At 38.2% G+C, this 26772-nt stretch overlaps 1 protein-coding gene across 2 annotated transcripts in view; it reads right to left on the minus strand.

Annotated features, from left to right (window-relative positions):
• Positions 1–25797, minus strand: part of LOC126412338 (45 kDa calcium-binding protein) — a 182348-nt gene extending 156551 nt beyond the window's left edge. The window contains exons 1-2 of one of the 2 annotated variants that reach the window (XM_050081880.1): positions 25105–25797; positions 18720–18884 (exon numbers count right to left, since the gene is read on the minus strand). In XM_050081880.1, coding sequence (XP_049937837.1) covers positions 18720–18884; positions 25105–25229 — 290 coding nt within the window. In that variant the 5' untranslated portion in view covers positions 25230–25797. Of the gene's footprint in view, positions 1–18719; positions 18885–25104 lie in introns of those variants that run through there. The other variant, XM_050081881.1, reaches the window with a different exon arrangement.
• Between the last annotated feature and the right edge of the window lie 975 nt (positions 25798–26772).

A 26772-nucleotide genomic window follows, 5' to 3' on the forward strand; every position in this document is an offset into this window, starting at 1 on the left:
TAACTACTTTGCGGATAATAATTGACTTACTCCCGTATATAGTTGTGATATGGACAGAGACAAGATTCAAGAATTAGTACGTGTTACTTGATTGCTGTTAACCACAGAACTTCAGATTGGACATCAGTGAAGTTAAGTACTCAATTGGTTCCTGTAATAAAGTGTATTTTAACTACGTGTGCATTTTGTGTTGTAGTGATAGGAAACAGGCCACTCACCTATCATACCACCCTCTCCGCATCCAGCCAGGAACCACAAAACACTGCAAGTGGGCACAATCACAACAATTATATCATACATAGGACATTACTGAGTGAGAATATGTAAAATATGCTAGCAATCCCATCTAAAAATCAATACAATGAGTTAGTATTACCTCAATTTTTTATGTGTCTGGAAGTCTAAAAATTTCACGCAGTTTCATTTGGTGTGTTTTTAAGATTTAGAGTAAAGCTGTTTCTGTGAACTAGTTGTAGGCCTGTAACATTATTCTCCTGACTGTGTTTGCTAGGAATGTGTTTCGGCCATTTATCAGTATACTTGTATCATCTGCACATATTACATTTTCTTAAGAGTTCTCCAATGTCTTTCATAAATCATTAATATAGGTCAAGACCAGTACCAAATCTTGAGGTACTATGTATTTAAAGTTTCATCATTTCAAATTTAGTTTTATCCCTGTTATCATTTGTTAATGTGACTCTCCATTTTTTTGTTTTTGAGATATGACTCAACACCAATGGGATGTATTTAACACCAAAATATTGTAATTTTCCTGTAGAAATTGTTACGGTTTTATAAAATAGTAATAGGGTGATTTTACTCGTTTAGTTCTACCAGGAATGAGTTTGTGAAAAAACACATTGCTTTCTATGTAGAGAATCGTTTACGGAAGTCTAATTGAGCAGTTGTTTGAAATGTTAGTGTCAGAAAATTTGTTCAGTTTTATGTCATAAGCTAGCTCCTCCACAAATTTTTAAAAAGTGGGAAAAAGAACAAAATTAGATTGTAAGAATGTGTACACATTTCCCTTTTTGCTTGTACTTGTTACATCATATATATACAAAATCTACTCGCCAAGTAGTGGCAGAACACACACACATAAAAGACTGTTGTGATTGGCAAGCATTCGGAGCCAGTGGCTCCCTCTTCAGGCAGAAGGGTTGAAGGGGAAGGAAGAAGGGTGAAGGAGAAGGACTGGAGAGGTATAGGAAAAGGGGTAGATTTTGGGAAACTCACCCAGAACCGCAGGCAAGGGAGACTTACCGTACAGGATGAGAAGGAAAGACTCATATCAATAACTAGTTGTTTTCGTAGTTATATCATATATATACGTATATATTTGGCAACAATATATGACAGACTAGAAAAGATCGAAAAAGAGCATACAAAAACCAACTGGGGCATTGTTGGCTTAAGCAAAGTACGCCAAAAAGGGGAAGACTGTCTCCGTTTGCACTCTGGCAATTTGTTCTACTTTTGTGGCAACCCGGAAGGAAAACTCAATGGAGTTGGGTTCTTAATTAACAAGAATATCGCTGATAGAGTATCTGTCTTACAAGGAACTTCCAGCAGGACAGCTCGAATGGTCTTCAAGGTGTCGAATAGGTATAAAATACAGATTGTTCAGGTGTATGCTCCCACTTCAAGCCACCCTGATGAAGAAATTGAATCTTTTTAAGAAAGCCTGGATAGCACCCCTGTAAAAAGGGTAGCAACTGTCACTTCCAGATGGTTATTGGCAGTTTTACTGCAGAAGTTGGCATCAAGAAACAAAGTGACACAGTAGTGGGCAACTATGAGACTGATGACTGAAACAATAGAGATGAGAAATTAGTCCAATTTGCTGAGCACCAATATATCCATCATGAATCTTTAAGAAGCACCCTGACCAAAAATGGGCTTGGAGGAGCCCACATTTCAGTGTCAAAAATGAGATAGACTTTATTCTGTCAAACATTTCGCAGATTGTAAACGACGTATCGGTGCCAGATCAGTTCAACACTGACAGTGATCACATTCTGGTGAGAGCGAGGGTCAAACTCAATGTAAGAGATGAAAGGAATAAACTTATGAAAGGGAAGAGAAGTGTAATCAACCCACAAACCTGGAAGAACATTCGTCAAAATTCCAAGAAGTCCTCCAAAGCAAGTTCCATGTAACTAAAGTTAGAGATTTGATGGAAGTGATTGTTTAAAGTGCACAAGTAGTTGGTGGCATATGCCAAAAGAATAAACAATCAAAGAAATTCAGTGCAAAAACTGAAAACCTTTTACAACAGAGGAGAGAAATTAAAATCCAAACCAATAGTGACATGGTAGCGTATTCCGAACTATGTAAGGCAGTGGGAAGAGAAATGAAAACTGACTAACAGAAATTCAGTGAAGACACCTTACGAGCAAACTTAGAGAATAAGACAAGCTGAAAGTCAGCCAAACGCAAACTCACAATCGGTAAAAAGCAGATTATCACACTTGATGGAAATGACAGTCGAATCACTGAAAAGGAGGAGGTTTTGAAGTTCATCAGAGACTTTTATAGCAATTTGTATAGCAAACTACAGGAAAATTTGAGTGTATATAAATTTAATGATGTGCCTAGTGTTCCACATATACTCCCACCGGAAGTCAAGTGTGCTCTAGATGGCGTGAAGAAGGGAAGTGATGATGAGCTCAGTGTTGACATCCTGAAACTGGCAGAAGTAACAATAAATCACTTGGCAAAAGTATCTACTTCTTGCCTGCACTATGCTTCAATCCTACTATCATGGAACAAGGCAATCGAATTAGTTCCACCCTCGACTCAGCCCAACCTATAGAACAAGCAGAATTCTGAAGCAATTTTAGCACTATTGACCACAATCTGACCATTAGTGAAGTGATAAGCAGAGCAAATGAATATCAACTGCCTCTCTGCATTGCCTTTGTTGATTTTGAAAAGGTGTTTGACTCCGTTAGCCATATAGCTGTCCTCCAAGCATTGAGTGAGCAAGGAGGGGGAGCAGTGTATGTTGAAGTGCTCAGCAATATCTACGAGACCAGAATGAGATTTTCACTCTGCAGCGGAGTGTGCGCTGATATGAAACTTCCTGGCAGATTAAAACTGTGTGCCCGACCGAGACTCGAACTCGGGACCTTTGCCTTTCGCGGGCAAGTGCTCTACGAGACTTCTTCAGCTTATGTTAATATCTGTCAATCAACTCAAGAATTCCGAATCATGAGGAGTGTCTCCCCAAAACTGTTCTCGGCTGTACTGGGAATGGCTATATCAAAGCTGAGCTGGGTAGGTAAGGGAATTAGAAATAATGGAAGAAGGCTTATCAACTTGAGATTTGCTGATGTTATTGCCTTACTGGCCAACGACTTCACAGACCTCCAAAACTTAGTTACAGATCTTGCATCAGAATGTCAGTTGGTTGACTTGAATGTGAACCTTTCCAAAACAAAAGCAATGTCCAACAAATGGGTCCCAGCTGGAGATGTGAAAGTCAAGGACAGTCCATTAGAAGAGGTCAGATTATAAATATGAAGGGAGATGAAGGACAGAAAGCTATCAGCACATCAAGCTTGGCTGGCAAGCATTTGAGAGGAATTCAACAGTATTCAAATAAAAAATGGCAGTAAATCTGAAGAAAACAGTATTTGATCACTGCATTCTTCCTGTGCTGACGTATGGTTGCAAGACATGGACACTGAACTCATTTACAAGAGAGAAACTTACGACAGCACAGAGAGCCATGGAAAGATCAATGCTGGCCTATACAAGAAAGGATAGGAAAAGGGCAGATGACATCCAGTCTGTGGTGAAGGTTAAGGACTTCTTAGAGACAGTAGGCTCCTCGGAGTGGCAGCAGGCTGGCCACATCGCGAGAAGAAAAGACAGCAGATGGACGAAGCTAGTATGGGAATGGAGTCTGAGAGAGCATCAGAGGCCTAGAGGAAGACCACCAGACAGATGGGACAAAGATATCAAGAAGATTGCTGGTAGCACCTGGCAGAGAACTGCCCAAGACTGTCCCACTTGGAGAGGACTGCTGAAAGCCTACCTGAATCCACAACTCGAAGAGGCCATATCATTTAATGATTTAATTGACTGATGATGATGATGGTAATATGGCAATTACAATTTGTGCTGCTTGACTGAGCTGAATTAATAATTCTTGATATACAATATAACACAAAATCGAATCAAGGAAGGTTGCTTCTGGTAAACTCCTGTACTGCGGCAAGTGAAGTAGTGAAAAATTAATTAATACCAGCAGTGGTTAAGAATCATCTGTTAATGCTTAACTCTAAAATTTCTCCACAGCTGACACAGGCTGTGTCAAGTTATATACAGAATTCGCAGGTAAAGAAGCTGCACTACTAAGCATAATTTACCTCAGATTGTTTGTACAGTGATTTTTATTGTATGCCATCTTCATGTTGCAATTTTCAGGGCCAGCAATGCATGAGGAAGTGTTACCTGGTAAAAGTTGTAGTGCTATCGCCACATGTCTGTACAAAATATCATGTGGTCCTAAGATTGGCAACTAGCTCTTAATGCACAGAAACAGTATATTTGACAAAATTATAGGATTTATTAACCTGTAACTACTTGAATAATGAGTTACATCTGAAGTCAGTTGGTCTGAGTCTCATTTGATTGTTGAAAGCAGTGATGATATGCTACCACAGTACACAAGATCGTATGAAAATCAGAACATATATAGACAATACAATGAGATCAGAGGCTGCTACTCAGGTAGCTGACTGTGTGTAAGACACGTGGGTTCTTTTTTTTTAGATTAGGTGACTCTCCATCCAATCCACGTAACGATAGCTGCAGGAAACCCAGGAGTATCAGTGTAAGATCAAAAGAAGTGCCTCCCACAGATGAGAATATTAAAATCATAATGGTTAACAGCTGAGGCATTTGCAACAGAGTGCCAGAGTTTGAAGTGCTCCTCAAAAGCTGTGAAGCTCACATAATACTAGGTACAGTAAGCTGGCTGAAACCTGAAATTGATAGCAGTGAGATTTTTGGGGAAAATTTATGTGTATTGAAAGGATAGGCAAATGGGAAATGTAGGTGGTGTATTTGTCATAGTACACAAGAAACCCAAAGCCACCAAGACACAAATTGAAGCTGCGTGTGAGTCTGTTTGGGCAAGACTGGTATAAGGGGTGGGCATAAAACGATAACTGGATCCTTCTTTTGCCCACCAGACCCAGCCTCTGATGTAACCAAAAACTTTAGAGAAAACCTCAGTTCACTTGTATATAAGTTCCCCAGTCATAATGCAATCATTAGTGAAGACTTTAATCATCCAACAATTAATAGGGGAAATTACAGTTTTGTTAGTTGTGGGCATGATAAGACATCATGCGAAACATTACTACATGCCTTCTTTGAAAACTACCTAGAGAACAGATGGATAGCAACCTCATTCATGTTGAAAATACACAAACTGGAATTTTGCAACGTTGCTTTTATTTTGCCACAAAACAGTATAAATATGTGATAGTAAGGTAGAAACAATGTAAATAATAAAGAACGTAAACAACGGCAACATGTATAATGGTAGACAAAAACCTTCTTCATTTTTCCCATCTTAACAGATTTGCACAGACACATTCCGACAACTGGTTAATGTGCTCAGCATGGAGTGTGACCGCCTCTGACAGCAATACAGGCCTTACAATGATGGGGCGTGCTGTTAATGATGTTATAAATCCCATGTTGAGATAACAATGCCCATTCATCTTGCAAAGCTGCTCACAAGTCTTGTAGAGTGGTTGGTGGCTGCTGACATGGTGCAACCCATCTTCCTAGTGCACCCAAACATACTCTATGGAATTCAAATCAGGAGAGCAAGCAGGCCACGCCATATGTGCAATATTTTCTGTTTCCAACAAAACATCAAGCACCTGTGCTCTATGAGGTCAAGCATTATCATCTATCTGTATGAAGTGTGGGTCCACAGCACCTCGTAACAACTGCACATGAGGCCCCAAGGTCTCATCAAGATACCTGACAGCAGTTAAACCCTGCCGAGACACCTGTACAATTTCATGGAGAGGTGCTCAAGTGGTCAACATAATCCCTGCTCACGCCATTAGGGATATTCTTCGAGATCGGTCTCTGTCCACAATGTTTGGGTCCCAAAATTGTGTTCCACATTCCCTCCAGACGCAAATCCATCAAGAATCACTCTCCAGAGCAAATCAGGACTCATCTGTGAAAAGAACATTCGCCCTCTGTTCGACTGTCCAGGTGGCATGTTGACAAGTCCACTCTAGACGCTACTTCCTGTGAACAAGCATTAAAAAGGTACACATACAGCAGGTCTCGGACAATAAAGACCACTCTGCCAAAGCCTTCTATACATGATTTTCCTCAATACAATATGTCCAGTGGATGCTGCAAGGTCAAATGCCACCTGCCAAGCATCCAAATAACAGTCCTCCCTTTCTGATGTCACACATGATCAGCCCTGCCCTGGTCTTCAAGATAAGGTTTCATTCTCTATAAATTGTCACCACATCTGAGAAACAACAGAACATTTCACATTAAGCCGTGGGACCACATCAGTTTGAGATTGCCCTGCTTCCATTCTTCCTATGGCCCTCCATCACAGAGAGTCCAGTAGGCATCTTCTCTGTGCCATACTGCACCATCTGTGACTGTGCATACAGCTATCCTGGATGTGGAACTACCTGGAAACACTACCCCATTTGATAGGTGCCCCGACATCACTGTTGGCATGGTTGCCCATTGACCGGAACACTATCTCCCATGCAGAACACAATCGTACAGATATCTGTTGACAGTCTGTACAATTATACTATGAATTGGACAAAGGATGAGGAAATAGCGGTTTGTTGCTTTACTTTTGGACACCAGTGTATGTAGGGTATAATGGCAACAGATGGATCTGACTTCTTTGAGGATGCCCAGATTGAAACTGGTATCAGTAACCATGACACAGTTGTGGGAAGAGTGATTACCTAAGTACAAAGGACAACTAAAACAAGAAGAAAGATATATAGGGAGAACATTAATAAAACCGACAAACTGCAGGGATGGATTCCTGAGTGGGAATAGAGGAAAAAAAGGTCCTATGAACATGTGCCCAGAAATGGATGGTGCAATTCCAACAAATTGTCCTGGAACATAGTACAGGGATGCATTGCATCCCCGTCACAATATATGTTCAAAGTGGCCTTCATGGGATGCAATGCATGCATTCACACTTCACATTATGGATTTCTGCACTCTTTCACACATTGCCCCTCTCTCCGAATAGTGTCACAGACATTGTGAACATGCTGTTGAAATGTCTGCACACCAGGAACTTGTTCAGCATACACAACACTTTCCAGATGCCCCCAGAGATAAAAACCCACAGAGCTTAGTTCTGGTGATATAGCAGGCCATGCTACAAGCACCTCTGCATCCTATCCAGTGTCTGGGTGGTGCTGTTGAGGTGTCAGTGCACTGTAATGCGGAAGTCGGGTGGTGCTCCGTCAATCAGAAACAACATAACTTGACATACTGCCAAAGGCACATTATCAAGCAGCCCCGGCAGAGTATTCCACAGGAAGTCCAGGTACATTCCTCCTCTGAGGCATTGTGGAGTAATAACCAGTCCAAGTATGTGGTCACCAAGAATCCCTGTCCACACACTGATGCGGAACTGATGCTGGTGAGAAAACTCAACCATTCCCCGAGGATTGCCTAGCCCATAGCCCACAGATAATGATTATGCAGTTTGATGATGCCAGTTTTGGTGAAGGTTGCTTTGTCAGTAAAGAGCACTCGTGACAGAAATCCCATGATTGTGAAGGTCTGGTGCAATAATCATTGGCAAAGTCCTTCCCACAGAGAAAAATCCACTGCTCATAATCCTTGCACTCATTGCAGATGACAGGGATAGTAGTGGTTGTCATGCAGGATACACATGGCTTACACCATGTTGGTAGGCCACTTGCCTGGAGCTTGTATTAGGGTTCGTCTCAATATCCTGTACAATCTGGTCCTCTAAATCTGGTGCCACACAGTCTGCCACCTCTCTGCAAGTTCATCTGTCTGAAAGGGTCCATGATGACACAAACACCCAAAAGTGCTTGAAATGTTGTGTGAAGTGACTGGTGTCTGTGAAGATATTTGTTTTTCTACAGCCATGCTGCCTCTCAACCACTGCCATCTGCTTGGCTTACACAAACACAGTCACGGCTTGTTCTAACATGAATACTGGACCATTCTTCTGCTGAAAGTACACTGCCTCAATCTCACAGATTGCAACACAGAAGCAAAACAAACCACATGGTCAGAAGAACTTTAATTCATCAGAGCCATCTACTGTGACAACAATCAATTTCCTCCGTTTCCAGTCAGGAATCTGTCCCCGCAGTTTGTCAGTTTTATTAATGTTCACCATGCATATGTTCAGTAAACTAGATAAAATATCAGTAGTGTCATATCTCAATGAAGAACTTCAAACTTTCAGCACAGAGCAGGAGGATATAGAGGAACTATGGCTCAAGCACAAAAGAATAATTGGCCATACACTGGACAGACAGGCACCCAGTAGAACACCTCCATAACGGGATGGATCTTCCGTGGTTTATAGTCATGGTAAAGAAACTTCTAAAGAACCAGAGATTACTGCATAATAGGTGTAAAAAAATGGCTTTAGACTGAGAGATGCTGAATGAAACATATTTGGACGACAAGAGAGGAATGCATGAAGCCTTCAATGACTACCATAGCAGAATACTGTCAAATGATATTTCACAAACCTCAAAAAGAAATTCTGGTTGTATGTAAAGAGTATTAGTCACACCAAAGTTAGTGTCCAGGAACGGAAACTGAGCATAGAAAAGCAAATTCTGATATGCTTGACTCCATTTTCAAATGTTAATTTATGAAGAAAAGGCCAGGAGAATTGGCCCAATTTAATCCTCAAACCACTGAAAAGATGAGTGAATTAGTTTTAGTGTCAGCAGTGTCGAGAAACAGCTGATATCTTTAAAGATGAACATCGCTCCAGGCCCTGATGGAAATCCTATCATATTCTATACTGAATTTGTGGCCGAGTTAGCCTCTCTTCTAACTATAATCTATCATAGATCCCTCAAACAAAATGTCATGCCCAGTTCTTGGAAAAAGCACAGGTCACACCCGTCTACAAGAAGGTTAGTAGAAGTGATCCATAATACTATACCATCCAATATCCTCGATATCAATTTTTTGTAGAATACTCTCCATCCAAGATATCATGCTGTGTTCTCCCTACCAAAAAGTCCTCAATCCATTCCCAAATTTCACTTTATACCCCATATGACCATACCTTTGACAATAAGCATAGGTGTGGTACTGTGTCAAATGCTTTTTGGAAATTAAGAAATGTGAGTTGGGTTTCACAGTATTGATGTTTTCGGAATCCATGCTGGTTGGCATGCAGGATACCTAAAACGGTATCTCAAAGAGAATGACCTCCTGCATGCCAACCAGCATGGATTCCGAAAACATCAATACTGTGAAACCCAACTCACATTTCTTAATTTCCAAAAAGCATTTGACACAGTACCACACCTATGCTTATTGTCAAAGGTATGGTCATATGGGGGTATAAAGCGAAATTTGGGAATGGATTGAGGACTTTTTGGTACGGAGAACACAGCATGATATCTTGGATGGAGAGCCATCATCAGATGTGGAAGTAACTTTGCGTGTGCCCCAGGGAAGTGTGTATGGACCATTGCTGTGTATAGACCATTGCTATCATCAGATGTAGAAGTAACTTTGCATGTGCCCAAGGGAAGTGTATGGGCCATTGCTGTATATTAATGACCTTGCAGACAATATTAATGAAGTACCGCCTGAACGACACTGCATGAATATTGTCAAATCTGAATACATAAATATTGTCAGAGCTTGATACATATTAATTAATATTAACGAAGTACCGCCTGAATGACACTGCATGAATATTGTCAGATCTTGGGACATAAATATTTTCAGACCTTGATAAGATTTCAAAGTGGGGCCAAGATTAACAACTTGCCTTAAATGTTTAGAAATTTAAAATTTTGCACTTCACAAAACGAAAAAATGTAGGTTCCCATGACCATAATATTAATGAGTCACTGTTGGAATCGGCCAACTCTTACAAATATATGAGTGTAGCACTTTATAAGGATATGAAATGGAATGATTACATAGGCTCAGTCATGGGTAAAGCAGGTGGGAGACTTCGGTTTATTGGTAGAATATTAGGAAAGTGCAAGTACATGGAGAAGGGCAGCACGAATGGTCACAGGTTTGTTTGGAGAGAGTTGGGAGAGTATCACAGAGATACTAAAGAAACTTAACTGGTAGATTCTAAAGACAGACATAAACTACCTCGGTTCTTGAAACTTTGTTAGTAGATTTTCATCTACTAACAAAGTTTTGAGAGCCAGCTTTAAATGATGACTGTAGGAATATACTATAACCCCCTAAGTATTACTCACAGAGGGACCATGAGGATATGATTAGAATAATTATAGCTCTCACAGAGGCATTCAAACAATCAATCTTCACATGAATGGAATGGAAAGAAATCCTAATAATTAGTGGAATGGGATGTACCCTCTGCCAAGCATTTCATGGTGGGTTGCAGAGTATAGATATAGATGTAGATATGGGAAGACAATGAGCAGAAATTGGAAGTTTAAAGCATCAATCAAGAAGCTGAAAAATAGGAAATTTTCATATTAGGCACAGTGAGGTTACCTATTTCACTGAGGTTACCTGTTTTACAACATTTTTCCACAACAGTACGTTCAATACCCTAAATCTGCCAACTGAATGTCAGAATGCGCATTTTGTGCATTCTTCTAATCTGAATCAACTTCTGGAGAATTAGAAGAAATAAATGGAAATGCGCATTTTGTGCATTCTTCTAATCTGAATCAACTTCTGGAGAATTAGAACAAATAAATGGAATCATTGCTGCATTCCAACATCATTGTGTATGCAGCAGACTACCATATGAAGACAGTTTACATCCTACACCGATTCAGAGTGGATATACATCAGTTGCTATTCATTCAGGGGTGCATCAGAGTAACATCAGCAATGACTAACAACTATGGTCTCCCAGTGATTTTTTCAGCTACAGTTCTACACCTGGTGGTGGGATTTCCTGCCAAATTGCAGCAGTATGTGGCTGGAAGACCAAGTAGGTTTTCAGAGGGTGCCATTCCACTAGCTTCCCCAAACATATTCTAACATTTCTCAGACGACAAGAGACAATGTGGTATTGTGTTGCGAGGCACACTCGTTTCTCAATTCAGTTAACTTGCAAAGTTGTGTGCAGCCGATCCGCTTCTCTGGGCAATCAGCTATGTCGATCTTCCACAAGCTTCTTCTCTGAAGACTATAGCTGGTTAAGGGAATTTATTAAAATACTTCTCTATCCTTGAAACAATTTTGGTACTTGTATAACACATTTCAGTTCAATCACTTTATATTTTCAACTTTCACAGATAATAACTTCTGCAAGCTAACTTATTCCTTACACATTAGACTCATTTACACATATTCAAATAGCATACATGTGTCTTGTTTTGTTCATAGCCAAGACATGAAATAATTCAAAAGTCTCTAGTCTCAAGAGAGTCCAATACATGAATGTGCACAGCACTCTTTATTCAACTGTTCAATAGTCTTTTTTACAATCACCACAGATGCTAACAAATCAAAGAATATGACATAATTATTCGTTGAGTTCTCCTCCCATCTTCTGTGGCACTGGCAGCAAACACTTGTCATCGTCAGTGACTTGCCCCTCTTACAGTCTTCTAATAACAAACTTCTGACCTGCACACAGAAACAGGTGGATCGGTAAAAGTGTTCTCACTCTCCTGCACTCGTATCTAAAATATCAGGTGTTCGAGACGGTTGAAGGCCGAGTGTTTCTAGCATTTACACCGAAATTCTTGAGGCACTACATATCCCACCCCTTAGCTCAAACACGCAATATTTTATGCATATTCATTACGTACAATAATATTACACAAGATGATAATTCTTTATCTTTTAACAGTACCTCTCTTTTTTACCAATAAGGGTGCAAAATGTGAAGCTTTCAATCCATGTTGCGAGTTAGCTCTTTTAAATCTCCAAAAAAAATCTTTATTTTCTATTCCTCTTCCAATCATAAATTCCACATAACTCATGAATGCTCTACTGCTTTGATCTTACTTCCTGTACTATTTTTCCTAAGCATGTACTTATTCATTACTTATTGTAATCTGGTGGAACTCTGGGTAGAATAAAGTGTTCCCTTCTTCTGACACTTGTAAATCTAAAACGTAAAAATGCTAGTGCTGCATAGAATTCAAACTTACCAGACTTATCCCTTTAAACGTGTGACTTCTGTCATGATACTGCCCTTTTTCCCTTTAGGAACAGTACCTATATCTTACCTGGGTTGATCCTAGGAGTACCCTTTCTCCTTTCATTTTAGTAGGTATGCCCCTTTCTTTTTCCTATCCTCCTATTCCCCAAATCCCTTGGCAATTCTGACATCACTTCAGGTTTCTAATTTGTAATTCTCCTGTTTGTGTTTAAGTGTATCTTTGTGTGTATGTAGATGTGTGTTTGTGTATCCTGTTTGTGTTTAAGTGTATCTTTGTGTGTATGTAGAAGTGTGTTTGTGTATCCTCATTCTTCGGCCTACATATTTGAAATAAGCTGGAGGTTATTGGAACCCACGGAAAATAAGGACTTCAGTGATAGAAGCATATACACATGGAAAGAGGGAAAGACAGACCTGTACTCAACTGAGGAGTAAGAAAGGAAAAAGTAGAACTGGTTGCTAAGATCGAAGAAGAGAAAGAAAATAGCCCCAAAGGAAAACCCTTCCCACCTCCCTTCCCCAGGATCTCTACTTCGCCGGTACTTGAGTGAGAAGCTGGAGACGGTATGATGTTGAACGTCTCCTACAGAACGGACATTCTCGCCTTCACTTTCGAAGCCCCCGAAGAAAAATCTTAGCATGAAATTACAATGAAATGAATACCCCTAGCTGCATACGGACATTGATATAAGTCAAAGCAGACAGTTGAAAATGTGTGCCCCAACCGGGACTCGAACTTGGGATCTCCTGCATACATGGCAGACGCTCTATCCATCTGAGCCGCCGAGGACACAGAGGATAGTGCGACTGCAGGGACTTATCTCTGGCAATCCTCTGTGTCCTCAGAAGTATAGAGTGTCTGCCATGTAAGCAGGAGATCCAATGTTCAAGTCCCGGTCAGGGCACACATTTTCAACTGCCCCCGTTTACTTATATCAATGCCTGTATGCAGCTAGGGGTAGTCATTTCATTGTAATTTCGTTCTAATGAGCTGCATGGTCACCGGTGGTTCTTTCGGACTTGTCCAAAAGAACAGACGCCATCTTCATATATATAAAAATCTTAGCAACTCCACCAGTGGAATGGCAAATGGTGAAGAATCAGTTACACTTGTCTGCGAGGGTTGTCTGAAAGGTGGGGTGTGTGATTAGTGTTAGTCATGCTTGTACTTACACTACCCACCCCTTCCAAAAGTGATACAAGCCTTCCCATTTACATTACATCTCACAAAAGGTATAAAATATTCTATAAAAATAGAAAATTATACACTAAGATAACATAGTTGTTTAGTCATTCACTTTACACTATATTTCATACACACATAAAGTACTCCATTCAGTTTATGACGTCTAGGTATCACTTTGTTTGAATAGTACCATTATGTTATACTTTTCACTCAAATAATATTTTATTCATTTCATTTCATGTCTAGAAATCACTGTTCATCTGTGAGTCTCTTAAATACATCTCAATACTGTAGTCATATCCGGTTTCCTCATTACTAACATTATAAGATAGTTTAAGAATTCAAGAATAGATTACAGAACAGTTTAAGAATTGAAGGAAATTTGGTGCAGGAAAACTAAGTTGGAAGAAACACCAAAAACAACTAGGGATCCGACGGTCGTCACTCCGACCATTAACACAGAATGTTAACATCCCTGGCAGACAGATGTGACTCCATCCGGATCCCATGGATCTAATATTAACTTCATTTGAGCAATTCCATAATAGTACTTCTCATTAAATTTTGTGTGAAAGTCTCCCCTCAACAAAACAATCACCACTTTACTAGGTAACACAACATAAGGTAAAATTATTTTATGTTCTAATCTGTCCTGAAAAAGTCTGAATTCTTTCCACGAGTCATCTATAACCTTGTTAGAATTACTAGGTTTGGAAAAAGCAACAGTTGCAACGTTTCCAGAGATTACACTCTCGGTAATTTCTCGATCTATAATTAGCTCAAAAGATTCCGCCAGACTACTTAAGTTTATAATGTCAAAGTTTACTATTTTTTCTTTGAAATTTTGTTCTACATTATTTACTCGAGAACTGACAGCTTGTGTAGTAATGGTTTATATACTAACACCTGGAATTTTCAATTGAATAATCGATATTAATTCCTTAGATTGGTCCGTGCTCTTTTCCAAAGAATTCGTTTCCTATCTTACAGAATTAAATTTAATATTACATACATTTTCACAAGATTTTAATTTTTCACTAAATTCAGATTCTACATTATTATTATTATAATATTTGACATCGCATTCAATCTCCAAAGTAACTATGCCTTCGCATTGATTACTAGTGAGTTCACTCTTTAAATCTAACTTCAGATTTTATATCTTATTATTTAAAAGAGTCAAATTCAGTCTTTAATAAAACTATATTTTCCGCATTACTGTTCAAGGTTTCACTTTGATTACTTAAAATTTTGCTCTGAGCATCTAATTTTTCACTTAGAGTTGATGAATCAGTCTTCTGGTCATACAACTTAGCATTTTGGTCATCTAATCTAGAACATACTGAGCCTATCTCCTGTCTTAAAGCAACAATTTGAGCTTTTACAGCTGCTGAATCTGCCCACTGGACTTTAATTGAATTCACTAATTCCGACAAGTCTGGCATTTCCCTATTCACCTTAACAGCCATGGTTGGTTCTGGAGTTTATTGCTGTTCTTGATCCATAATTTTATTGATCTTAGACTTAGTAATCATCTAAAAGAAAATTCACCACTGAGTGCAATAACTACACTAACAGTTTATCATTCAATTGTCCCCTCAACTTTACCAGAAAATTATTGTTTTTCACTCACCCGGCATCATAATTGGCGAGCGGACGCGAAGTCAGCACCAGTGAGCAGCAGCTGGTGCAGTCGGCGTCGGTGGCTGGTTACTGCGTCGGCGTCGGTGCGATGTACGTGTGTGAAGACTGCTTACTCTCCACACCTGATCTTAGTTGAAAAGTTGAGGTCTTCTCTGCAGTTTTCTCCGCTATTACTTCCTCACAAATTTTACAGCATTGCACTTGCAACTTTCTTCCATTTGTTTATTGTACTCAACACGATTTCTGGAAACAGTTCTCATACATTGTTAGGCTTGCTTGCTATGGCAATGCCCAATATCTTCTTTCCATTTCTGTCTTTGAATTCCTGTTTTATTCGGGTCCTGTCACTTAGGTCGCCACATTCTAACATTTTCGGACAACAAGAAAATAATATCTTCTTATTTCTGTAATCTATTGATCACATTCATGAACTTTAGTGTCAACATACTCGTTGATTTACGATGTACTACAACTGCTATGCAGAACAAAATTCTCTTCTTAGGCATATAAATACCTTTGTCGTCTCACTGGTATCTCAAGCTTTAGAAGTAATTAAGTACATTGAGACATAAGAGTTGATTTAAAAACCATATGAAAATATAAACATGCATCTTGACTTCTCAGAGTCCAAGACATGAAGAAGTTTAAAAGTCTCTAGTCTCAAGCAAGTCCAATACATGAATGTGCACAGCACTCAATATTCGAATGTTCATTAGTCTTTTTCACAATCACCACGGACACTAACACATCAAAGAAAATGACATAATTATTCATTGAGTTCTCCTCCCATCTCCTGTGGCGCTGGTGGCAAACACTTGTCATTGTCAGTGACTCGCCCCTCTTACAGTCCTCCAACAACAAACTTCTGACCTGCACATAGAAACTGGTGGATCGATAGACATGTTCTCACTCTCCTGCACTCGTACCTAAATTATCGGGTGTTCGAGATGGTTGAAGGCCGAGTGTTTCTAGAATTTACACCGAAATTCTTGAGACACTACAATATTTACAGCACATGTAGGGAATACTTGTAGCCAACATTCACGACTTCATTGCATACTTCAGCCACTTTTTGCAGACACTGTGACAGTCTTCAGCTTTGCACTGTCTTCACAGGTTGCTGGCTTCAGCTCCTGTGCATTTTTATCACTTCTGACTGAGCATGGTCTGTATGTGTGGGAGGAGTTTATGAAAGGTTTCACCTAAGAGGACTACCCTATGAGCTTTGTCTCATGTGCCGAGCTTGTGAGCTCTTTCTCGTGTGGCGAAAGCACAGCTGTTCTGACAGTACAAGGTTTTCAATGGCTCACACTGGAGTAAGTGATTGCAGAGCCTTACAGCACATTATGCAAAAACCTATCCATCATATGGCTTCTGCAGTGACCAAGTTCAAGCCAACTGCTCATCTGACTACAAATGTGACAAGTTACAGAATGTTAAGTCCTGCAGTCTGCATCAGCTGGCAACAATGGGCTGTTGCAGTTGCTAGATAATGGTTCTCTTTTGTTCAAGCTATCCAGTGCCGCATGTACTAGAGATCAAACAATAAACTGCCTACAGAGTAAATCCAAAGTCAAGTCCAAAACAACCAAATACCTGGCAGAGGGTAACTGAGGAGGCAGGCATGGAAATGAGCTCAACAAAATGAGAGGTAATGAAAATCAGCAGGGGAAAATAAAAAGACATTAAGGATGTAAGTTGTAATGGAAAAATTGTTGAAGAAGTAGATGCTTTCAAATATCTAGGAAGTAAGCTAATCACAAAATGAAACATCAAGGAAGAAATTTCGGAGGGGATAGAAAAATGCTCAAAATTTTATTATTGTACATCAGACACAATTCCCTAATTGGAAAATCCTGCCAAAGCAAAAGATCATGATACACAAATCATATTATCTACCAATTTTGACCGATGGATCAGAATGTTGGACTTGGGCAAAGAAGGAACTGAGTAGAATACAAGTGATAAAGATACCGTTTCTCTGAGGGATCGTGGGTAAGATGAGAAGGGGCAGGATAAAAAATGAAATAATACAAAACACACTTCTGATCAACCCTCTAACAGAACTTATGGAGAAAAATAGGCTAAAATGGTTCGGCCAAGTTAAAGGAATGGGAAAATAAAGGCTACCAAGAAAAGTTCTGGAATAGACAGAATCTGGAAAAAGATCAATCGGCAGACTTTAAACAAGTTGGAGACACCAGAATGAAATGGATCAGAGAGAACTACAATGGAAGGAAATGCTTAACAGCAGAAAAGAGAAGACTGAAATAGTCTTTGTGAACAACTTAGAAAAGCAGAAATGTTTCAGGAAGAAGAAGAAGAAGAAGAAGAAGATGATGATGATGATGATGATGATAAAGGTAAATATATGGGAATAATAATGTGATGGGTTGAGGGGATATACAGTGAAACAAGTACACAGGCTCAGTTGTAAGTGAAGCGTATGGCATGAGTCAATTTACTTAGGCCTATAGGATACCACAAAACTAACTGAAATTCACCCACACATGAAAATGGTTACAAAATACTTTAGATTCATACACTTGGATTACAGATCAAGTGTGTTGCCCTCTAACAGCACACATTAAACAGTACAAAGACAGGCAGTGAAAATCACGACGTACTCTTTGGACTCAATAGCAAGTGTAACAGAATGATAAAAAAATCTCAACTGATAGACACCCAAGCCACTCTTCCCTCACAAAACCCTACTTAGAAATACAGTAAATAAGTCTCAGTGGGCAAATTGTGAATACTTTTCAGCCATCTATGTATTACTCCCTGAGAGCAAATGAAGATGAAATCTTTACAGCTGCGCATATACAAAAATTTGTTCTTTTCATGCTTCATTCCTGCATGGAACGAGAAGATACTGTAATATATTGTACAGAAAGTGAACTGCAGAAAACAGATGTAAATCTAAAGTCGGCACTGATATCATGATCTTTCATGCACTTATGTGAAACTGGCATAGCTATTTTCAAGGACATCTACATACAGATGCTCTTACAACAGAACAAAAGGTACAGCTTACTGACAAAATAAGACTAAAGAACTCAGCAATTAAATTAATAAATAATGTTGTTCTAACATTCATATGCAGATTACTTCATTTAGATGTTGCTCAATTCTTAGATAAGTGTCACAAAAACATCACATTTGCTTCAAGTTACAACCTCAAAAAGGGATGAAATCTTTTCACAAAATCTACTTGAAAAGAACACAGTAAAGTATTCGTAAATGAATATTACATGATTCATAATCTGCATCACAAATACATGTGATACCCTGATAAGTAATATCCTACATTTAGTTTTGTTTGTCTCTCTCATTTTAGTCACACATACTACTGCATTCAACTATCTCTTACAACAATCAAACTCACTACATGATTCTTGTTGCATAGAAATCTACAAAGTAGCTTTCTACTTCAAATATCACATTGTTTTCTATTAGAATATTACACGTGGAACAACAGTATATTTGAGAACAAACCTGTTGAAGACATTTTTTAGTATCTCCTGCGACTGCCGGGGATCATCATTCAAGCTATTATCATCCAGGAGAAGTGGTGGATTGCTGCTACCATGGTCATGTAGTGATTCCAGACTCCGGTATCCTAGCACCACTGCTTCGTCATATACTCTCAGTGATGATGATCTAGGGGGAAACAAGAAATTAAAAGGTCTAGATCAAGTGCAAATTAAAGCTCACACAGTCAATGGAGAAATGGATTATAATAATAAAAATTATACAAAACTGTTAAGTGGCTAAGCATAACATTGTGTTCTATGCGAGCGACAGTTCTTAAATCCATTATGTCCTCACAAAGTTTAGGAACCAATTTAACCAGAGTGACCACTTGCAACTAGTGACACATGTGGTAACATACATATTTAAGAAAATCATATTTTCATCTGTCTGGGAAATTACACTAACTTATGGATACACTACACATATAACATACCACAGGACCACCCAGAACCCAGCAAACAAGATTTCCACAATATTTGAATACTGGAGTGGAGAAAAAAGGGAATGTCCTCTTGATCTTTTTATCTGTCATGAAATAATATCATGTTAAGGTAATCAATTCATGTGTACAATTGTATATTGCAAATTTCACCTGAAACTTGAAAAATTTGTGTGAATCAAGAAAACTGGGAGTATTTTGATTTTATATACATGCACATGATGTAAACTTTCAACCATTAAATGTTTTAGTCATATGTGACTTGCATAATCCTTTTGTTTATTGAAAAACAATTTTTTTTTGTAAATATTGAATGTGTATCTGATGCACACTACAAAAAGGATCAAGTTTTGAGACATTTGATTTCCCTTATTATACTTGTGGATCACGGAAAGATAATTTCAACACATTTTTCACACATTGCTTCTTCAGTGTACTGTTCTCTTTTTGTTTATGAACAATTTGAACAAATTTTATCGGCCACATTTAAAAATAAACTAGCAAAAATATCTGCTGGACATCTATTTTTTATTAATAATGTCTCATTCACTTTAACAGAGAAAATGTCATCTCCTGGGGCTGTTAACTTTATTTACTAATTTTATTTTGTTAACTTAGCTGAAAATTTCAGATCTGTTGAGGCGTGAATCAGCGATCTTGCCACAGTGGTAAGTTTTGCAGGTAACTGTACTAAAGAGCCACCTCATCAGTGTGATATCTGCAGAGGGGCCAGACTAACATACAATTCCTGAAGAGGAGCAGCAGTCATTTCTACAGTTACAGCAGCAGAAGTATAGGAGACTGACTGATCTGGCCTTGTTAACATTAGTACTCTGTGTGGCTGAAAGCAAGGGAAACGACAGCTGACATGCTTCTCAAGGACATACATAAATACTCTGTGTTTTAATGGTGGTGGTATCCTATTGGCTAAAATACTTCAGAGGTAAAATGGTTCTCAATTTTGGTCTCCAAGCATGGACTGCTTAGTACATAGTTCTCATCAGAAAAATCAGATCTTGTGTTCTACATAACAGTGCATAGAATATTAGTTCCTTTATCAGAAAGGTACTTTGGAGAAACTGGCATGTGAATTAGATAGTTTGAAGATAGATACAGTGGGAATTAACAACATGGGTCAATGGGAAGAACATGGTTTCAGGTCAGGTGAGTACAAGGTTATCAACATAAAATCAAATAGGGGTAATGCAGAAGTAAGTCTAACGATGAATAAGACAATACGAATATGGATGAGCTACTGTAAACAGCATAATGGACGCATTATCCTATGGAAGACAGACAGGAAGTCAACACCCACCACAGGTATATATGCTAACTACCTCACCAGATGATAAACTCATTGAAAACAGTGTACGATGAGAGAAAATAAATTATTCAGCATGTTAAGGGAAAAAATTTAACTGTGATGGAAATTGGAACTTGGAAAAATAGTAAGAGAACATGAACTGGGAAAAAAGAAAGGGAAGACACCTGGTAAAATTTTGTACAGAGAACAACTTTATCATTGTTTGCTTAACCTTTAGTTTGAGAATTGTGAAATATGGTTGTATATGAAGATCTCAGAAGGTTTTACATAGCAAGACAAAAATTTAGCAATCAGATTTTAAACAACAAAACATTTCTGGGAGCAGATGTGGGCTCGGACTATAATTTATTAGTTATGAAATGCAGATTAAAACTGAAGAAATTGTAGAAATGTAGGAAATTAAGGACATAAAACCTGGACAGGTTGATAAACCAGAGGTGGTTGAGAGCATCAAAAGGAGTATTAGGCAATGATGATTACAAAAGGCAAAATAAATACAATGCTAGATGAAAGGGGAGTTTTGAGAAATGAAACAGTGAAAGTATCAGAGGATATTGCAAATTTAACCCTTCAAGGAAAAAAATGACGATGTGGACAGCGCTACACTGCAGTGGTTTAATGAGATGCGTGCACAGAATGTACCAATTAATGGTGCGTTGATATGGCAAAAAGCCTTAGATTTCACTAAGTTGCTCGATGATTCTAATTTTAAGGCAAGTAACAGATGGTTGCAAAGATTTACGGGCAGGAGAAGAAAAATCAGCACCTACAGGTGATGCAGAATTTTGGAGGAAAAACACCATGTGTTAACTGTTAGAAAAATAGTCCTGAAAACTTGTACAACGCAGATGAGATGGGATTGTTTTATCAACTGATGCCAGAGAAGACGATGGCCTTTAGAGGAGAAAAGTGAAAAGGAGGGAAACAGTATAAAGTACGCCTAACTGTTCTTCTCTGCAGCAACGCATCAGGGACACTTAAATTAACTAGTGATCGGACAATCAGCAAACCCACAGTGCTTCAAAAATGTAAGAAGCTTACCAGGTAAGAGGATGCATACATTTTACTTTAACTTCCTTTAATTTATAAGTTAATTCAGTACAGTATAGCTACAGCTGTAATGTTTTGCTATAGTCATATTGTAAATGTGATTTCTTTTATTGCAGTCAAATACAAGGCAAATCGGAAAGCATGGATTATGTCAATTTTTGCTTGATAAAGAGATGTCAATGAAGAATACGAAAATTTCATTGTCAGTCGATAATTGCAATGCGCATAACAACATGCTAGCATTGAAGAACGTTGAACCATGCAACTTCCTCCCAAACTGTACTTTGATTTTTCAGCCACCAGATATGGGGATAACTTAGAACTTTAAGACAAAATACCGTTCACAATTAGTTCAACACGTGATCACAAACATTGAAAGAAAGGTGAGCGATCAATTCAGTTTCAATGTGAAGCAGGCTTGTGACATGATGGCTAGTTCCTGGAACAGTGTACAGCCAAACATGATTGTGAACTGCCGGAAAAATGCAAGAATTTCCGAAAGTGAAGATGTTAGTGAGAATGTTGTGGTGGATGAAATAATGCAGGATAATATTAAAAGTGATCTGGAGATTTATTCAGTAGTTACTGGTGAAACCATAGATGCTTCAGTAGTTGCATACTCATCAGCGGACAATGAGGCATTGGTGTTTGAAGCATACACCGACGGATCTGTCATTGAGGAGTTAAAGGGTAATTCACCTACTGAAGATTCTGAAGATGACAGTGATGTGATAAGTGTGAATCCCCCACCTCTGATGGAGCTAATAGGTCAGTTGGAAACCATTTAGCAAGTAACATCTTCAATCCCCAGTGTTTAAGTGCAGCAATTGATTGTGTTCGAACAGATAAAGACAATGTTCACAAGAGAATCTTTAAGAAAAAAGAAACAAAGGAAAACAAGTGAATTTTTCTGTACACATAAGTAAGATATTCTACAGGTACATTATTAATAAATGAAGTGAACAAAATGTGTTTCATTATTTGTCTTATAATGTTATTTTTCATCTGAAAATTACTACAGTAATGTACTTCTCAGCTCCGGGTCCTTGCTCCAAGTCATGATAACAAAACCTCATTATAACAATAAACCTGGTACAAAAATTTAATTTTCACTGTCCCATGAAATTTGTTATATTGAGATTTGACTGTACTACCAAAACATTAGTTTAATGAGTGTTGATGACAAAATACTAACACAGATTATTATAGAAGAATGGAGCAACTGGTAGAAGCACAGCTGGGAGATGATCAGTTTAGTTTCCAAAACTGTGTAGGAAGATGCAAAGTAATACTGATATTATGGGTTACCTTAGGAAATAAGCTAAAATAGACAAAACCACATTTACAGCATATTGCTTAGAAAAGTTTTGGAAAATGCTGGCTGGAATACACAGTCTCAAATATTGAAATAAATAATGATAAAATACTGGGAGTGACAGGTTAGTTACAATCTGTGCAGAAACCAGACTACACATAGACATGTCAGGCATGGGGTCTAGTGTAGCAGGGGATACAACCCGTCGGCTTTGGACAATGACGTCACAAGTCGCCAGAGAGCAGTTTACCATTTTCGCTTTTGCTGTTATGTTTCAGTTTCGTTTTTTTACTGATTGCTTAATAAAGTGGATCTGTTTATTCTATCTCGTGAGATTTTTTTTTAAAAAGCCAAAAAACACTTATCAGCCACTGAAGGGAGCTACAACACTAAGAAGAATCGCTTCTCGATTGGCCACTTGTGACGTCTTTGTCCAAAGCCGACGGGTTGTATCCCCTGCTGCACTAGTCCCCAGGCATGTACGGGAAGCCAGAGATGAGAAGGGAATGAGCAGGGCTGTAATCTATCTTCCATGTTATTCAGTCTGTACACACAGAAAGCAATAAAGGAAATCAAGGTGAAATTTGGAAAAGGAAAGTTACTACAGAAGAAATAAAAACTTTACAGTTTGCTGACAGCAAAGACAACAAAGGGCTTGGTTGATTATTTTAACTGAATGCACAGTGTCTTGAAAAGGGGTTAAAAGATGAACATCAACAAAAGAAAAGAAAGTTAGTGAAGTGTAGTTGAACTAAATCTTGTAATACTGAGGGATTTACATTTGGAAGAGACACTAAAAGTAGTCTATGAGTTCTGATATTTGGGCAGCAAAATAACCAATAATGACCACAGTAAAGTGGATCTAAAATGCAAACTGACAATTGCTAAATGCATTTCTGAAAAATAGAAATTTGTTAACGTAAGATATCAATTTAAGTGTTGGAAAATCTATGACTGAATCTATGACATCATTCCATCTCATATCCACACAAGCTGTTACACTCAGACATTTTTATGAGTTGGATAACACATCATATAATAAACTTTTTGCATATCTAAAATGTTTAAAAAGAGCTGCTTTGAAGTGGCACTGAAGGAGTTTCTTAACCAACATGTGTATTTATAATTTCAAATGATGCTTGGGGCCTACCAGAGGAATAGCTTATTTGTACTGGAAGTAATGAATTATATTGTATCATATGTTTGCAGTCTAAAACAAATCCTGCACTTGTCTCTGGAGAATTAATATAGAGACTAAGCAGTGTGCCAAATAATTAAGTTGTTCCTAAGCTAAGCTAAAATATTATTGTTAATTCTTTACAAATCGAAGGGCAGGGCTAAACGTATCCAATACCCAGCTCTTTGCTGACTTGCTCATTGTTCTAATTGGTGAATACAACTCCTGTTATGATGTAACATCTTCTTATTGATCGCCAATTCCTCCTACACCACTGATGACTTTATTAGCAATACTGACTGACTTACTCTGTCGCATTACATTAATGATAAGTAAGTACAATTTCCATGCAGTGATGTGATTTGTGTAAGCATAGTTTTTGTTTTGTTTCTGACAGACTTCTCCTGGAATAGCATTATACGTTTCAGTATACATACATTTAAATGTTCATGGTAAGGTTCTTAAGTAAAGAAGTGAAAAATGTGTCACTTTTTACATTTCAACTGTTTCACAGAAGATCTGTGATACGAAGATAAGTTTATCAGCTAAATTGTAAAAATGTATTATAAATTCTTGCTTCCCTGACATGCACCATGTCATCAGCAATTTCCTTGCTATAGCACCATAGAATGAACAGTGTTTCTAACCTAATTAGGCATTCTATTTAATTCCTCAGTGGATAAATGTTACAGTCACATCAACTGCCACCCATTACTGTTCTCACGGCAGAGATTTTCTTGGGAGTCTATTATACCATGGAGTTGTCATACAATTATCATCCAATTTTTAACTCAGAAATGGGCTATATTTAATTCCTTGTATGGGAAGGATCAGGATGCTTCAATTCTATGCATGAGTAACAAGCTAAATATGTTTTGCTGGATGAGTGTATATTTATCTCATTACTGATGTGCATATAATGGATCTTAAGGATAACATTAAATAGTAAACTCAAAACTAAAGAAACATTAGAAAAACACACTAAAATCACTGTTGGTTTTCCACTGTTATAGCGCCTGTAATGCTCTACCAGTTACTAACCTCAAAGAAATTGGAGCAGCGAAAGCTAAGACTACCAGACCTGTATATAACACACATGGAACAAGAACTGCAAATCTTTTACACTGGCAACAACTGCTTTTAAGTTGGTGATTTTCTCTGTTCATGCTGATCAAGGCAAGGGGTGCCTGTAACGCAAATGTCTCTCGATAAATTGACTTTGTCCTGCAGTTCTAACCTCTTATTCAAAAGTGTTTTTCTAATAGTATGATGTGACCGATAATGATTTTCAAATGTCCCCGCCTTTATTTTTGTAATCACTTGCGACGAAACGAAAGGCATGAGGTCGCTGGGCTCTTTACCCTTTTCTGCATTTTTTCACTTTACGAAATTGACATTTTCACAATTTACGCACTGCACGTTAACTAACACGGTAGGCATTGTGTCTTGCTTTAGTACTAAGCATCTCCGAAGCGTCATTGTTCTCGTATTGTGTCGAGGCGAAAATCAAACGCATACGAATGTTACCAAAGCGCACGTTTTCACGAATTCTACAGCCTTACGCTGCTGTTTTAAGCTTCGAAAGTGCTGGAATGCCACAGAGGATACGCATAATTCTGACAGAACAACGTTAATTGTTGACAGCTGATTTTATGTAGTAACCATGAATCTTGCATCCTTCAATGTTGGAGCTGCAGGTGTTGGGTTATTGTCAATAGAATTCAACACAGCGCCACACAGTTCTCGCTGCAAGAGCCAATCATAATGTCAACGCGAGAGCGGGAAATACAAACTGTATGCGCAGTATTCGCGCATGGACTAAGTATTTGCGCATAAGGTTACAGTTACGTTTGTAAACGTAATAATAAATAAATGTGTAGCTATTGCCAACGGATCGGAGACTCGTAAAGCCGATCGCATTGCAATTTCATTATGCATTTCCGAATACATCTATGGATGAATATACTACACACGACATTCAATGACAGAGATGCAAACAATTTATAAATTGTGCTTGTGAATTCTCGTTTATCCAGTGCCATTACAAGCAGTGATCAAGAGTTCAATGAGTAAACGCATTAAAGGACACAAAAATTTGAAACTTTCAAACGACATATTTTTAAATAGTTAGCACGGCATTACATTGCAGAAGCAAAAAACATTCAGATAGAAAAAAAAACTGACATTGACGCAAATCAAGTACATACAAAATAATATGTAATGAAAAACATAAATTGCTACAAAATAATATTGATTGACTTCCTCAATATTTATAGTACAGAACCAAATAAGCGATGATTTGGTCGAGAAAAACTGTACCCAAGCTGGAGAAAACTAATTTGTGCAATCACTGACCATAATTAAATAGTTTTGATGCTTAACTGTAAAAAATATTAATTGTGACAAATTAAAATCTGAAATTCAATGTGGCACAATGTATTATATTTCTAAATGTGACTAAAGGTCAGCTTCTAAAACAACAAACGTCTCTGTAGCAGTACCTTAGGTGAATTCCTTCTTAAAACATAATGGACATTCATATCAAACATTCCTCTTGGCCCAACATAATTATAACTTAAATTAAGTAGAGAGCCATGGAAGCGTACTGTAATGTTGTAATTATAGATCTCCATAATATTTTTGTTACAACAGCAATTTCGTGTGGGCATGAGGTTCAGTACATGCTATGACTCAACTAGCTTTAGTCTA

This window comes from Schistocerca serialis, chromosome 7 (genome assembly GCF_023864345.2).
Source record: "Schistocerca serialis cubense isolate TAMUIC-IGC-003099 chromosome 7, iqSchSeri2.2, whole genome shotgun sequence".
Taxonomy (NCBI): domain Eukaryota; kingdom Metazoa; phylum Arthropoda; class Insecta; order Orthoptera; family Acrididae; genus Schistocerca; species Schistocerca serialis.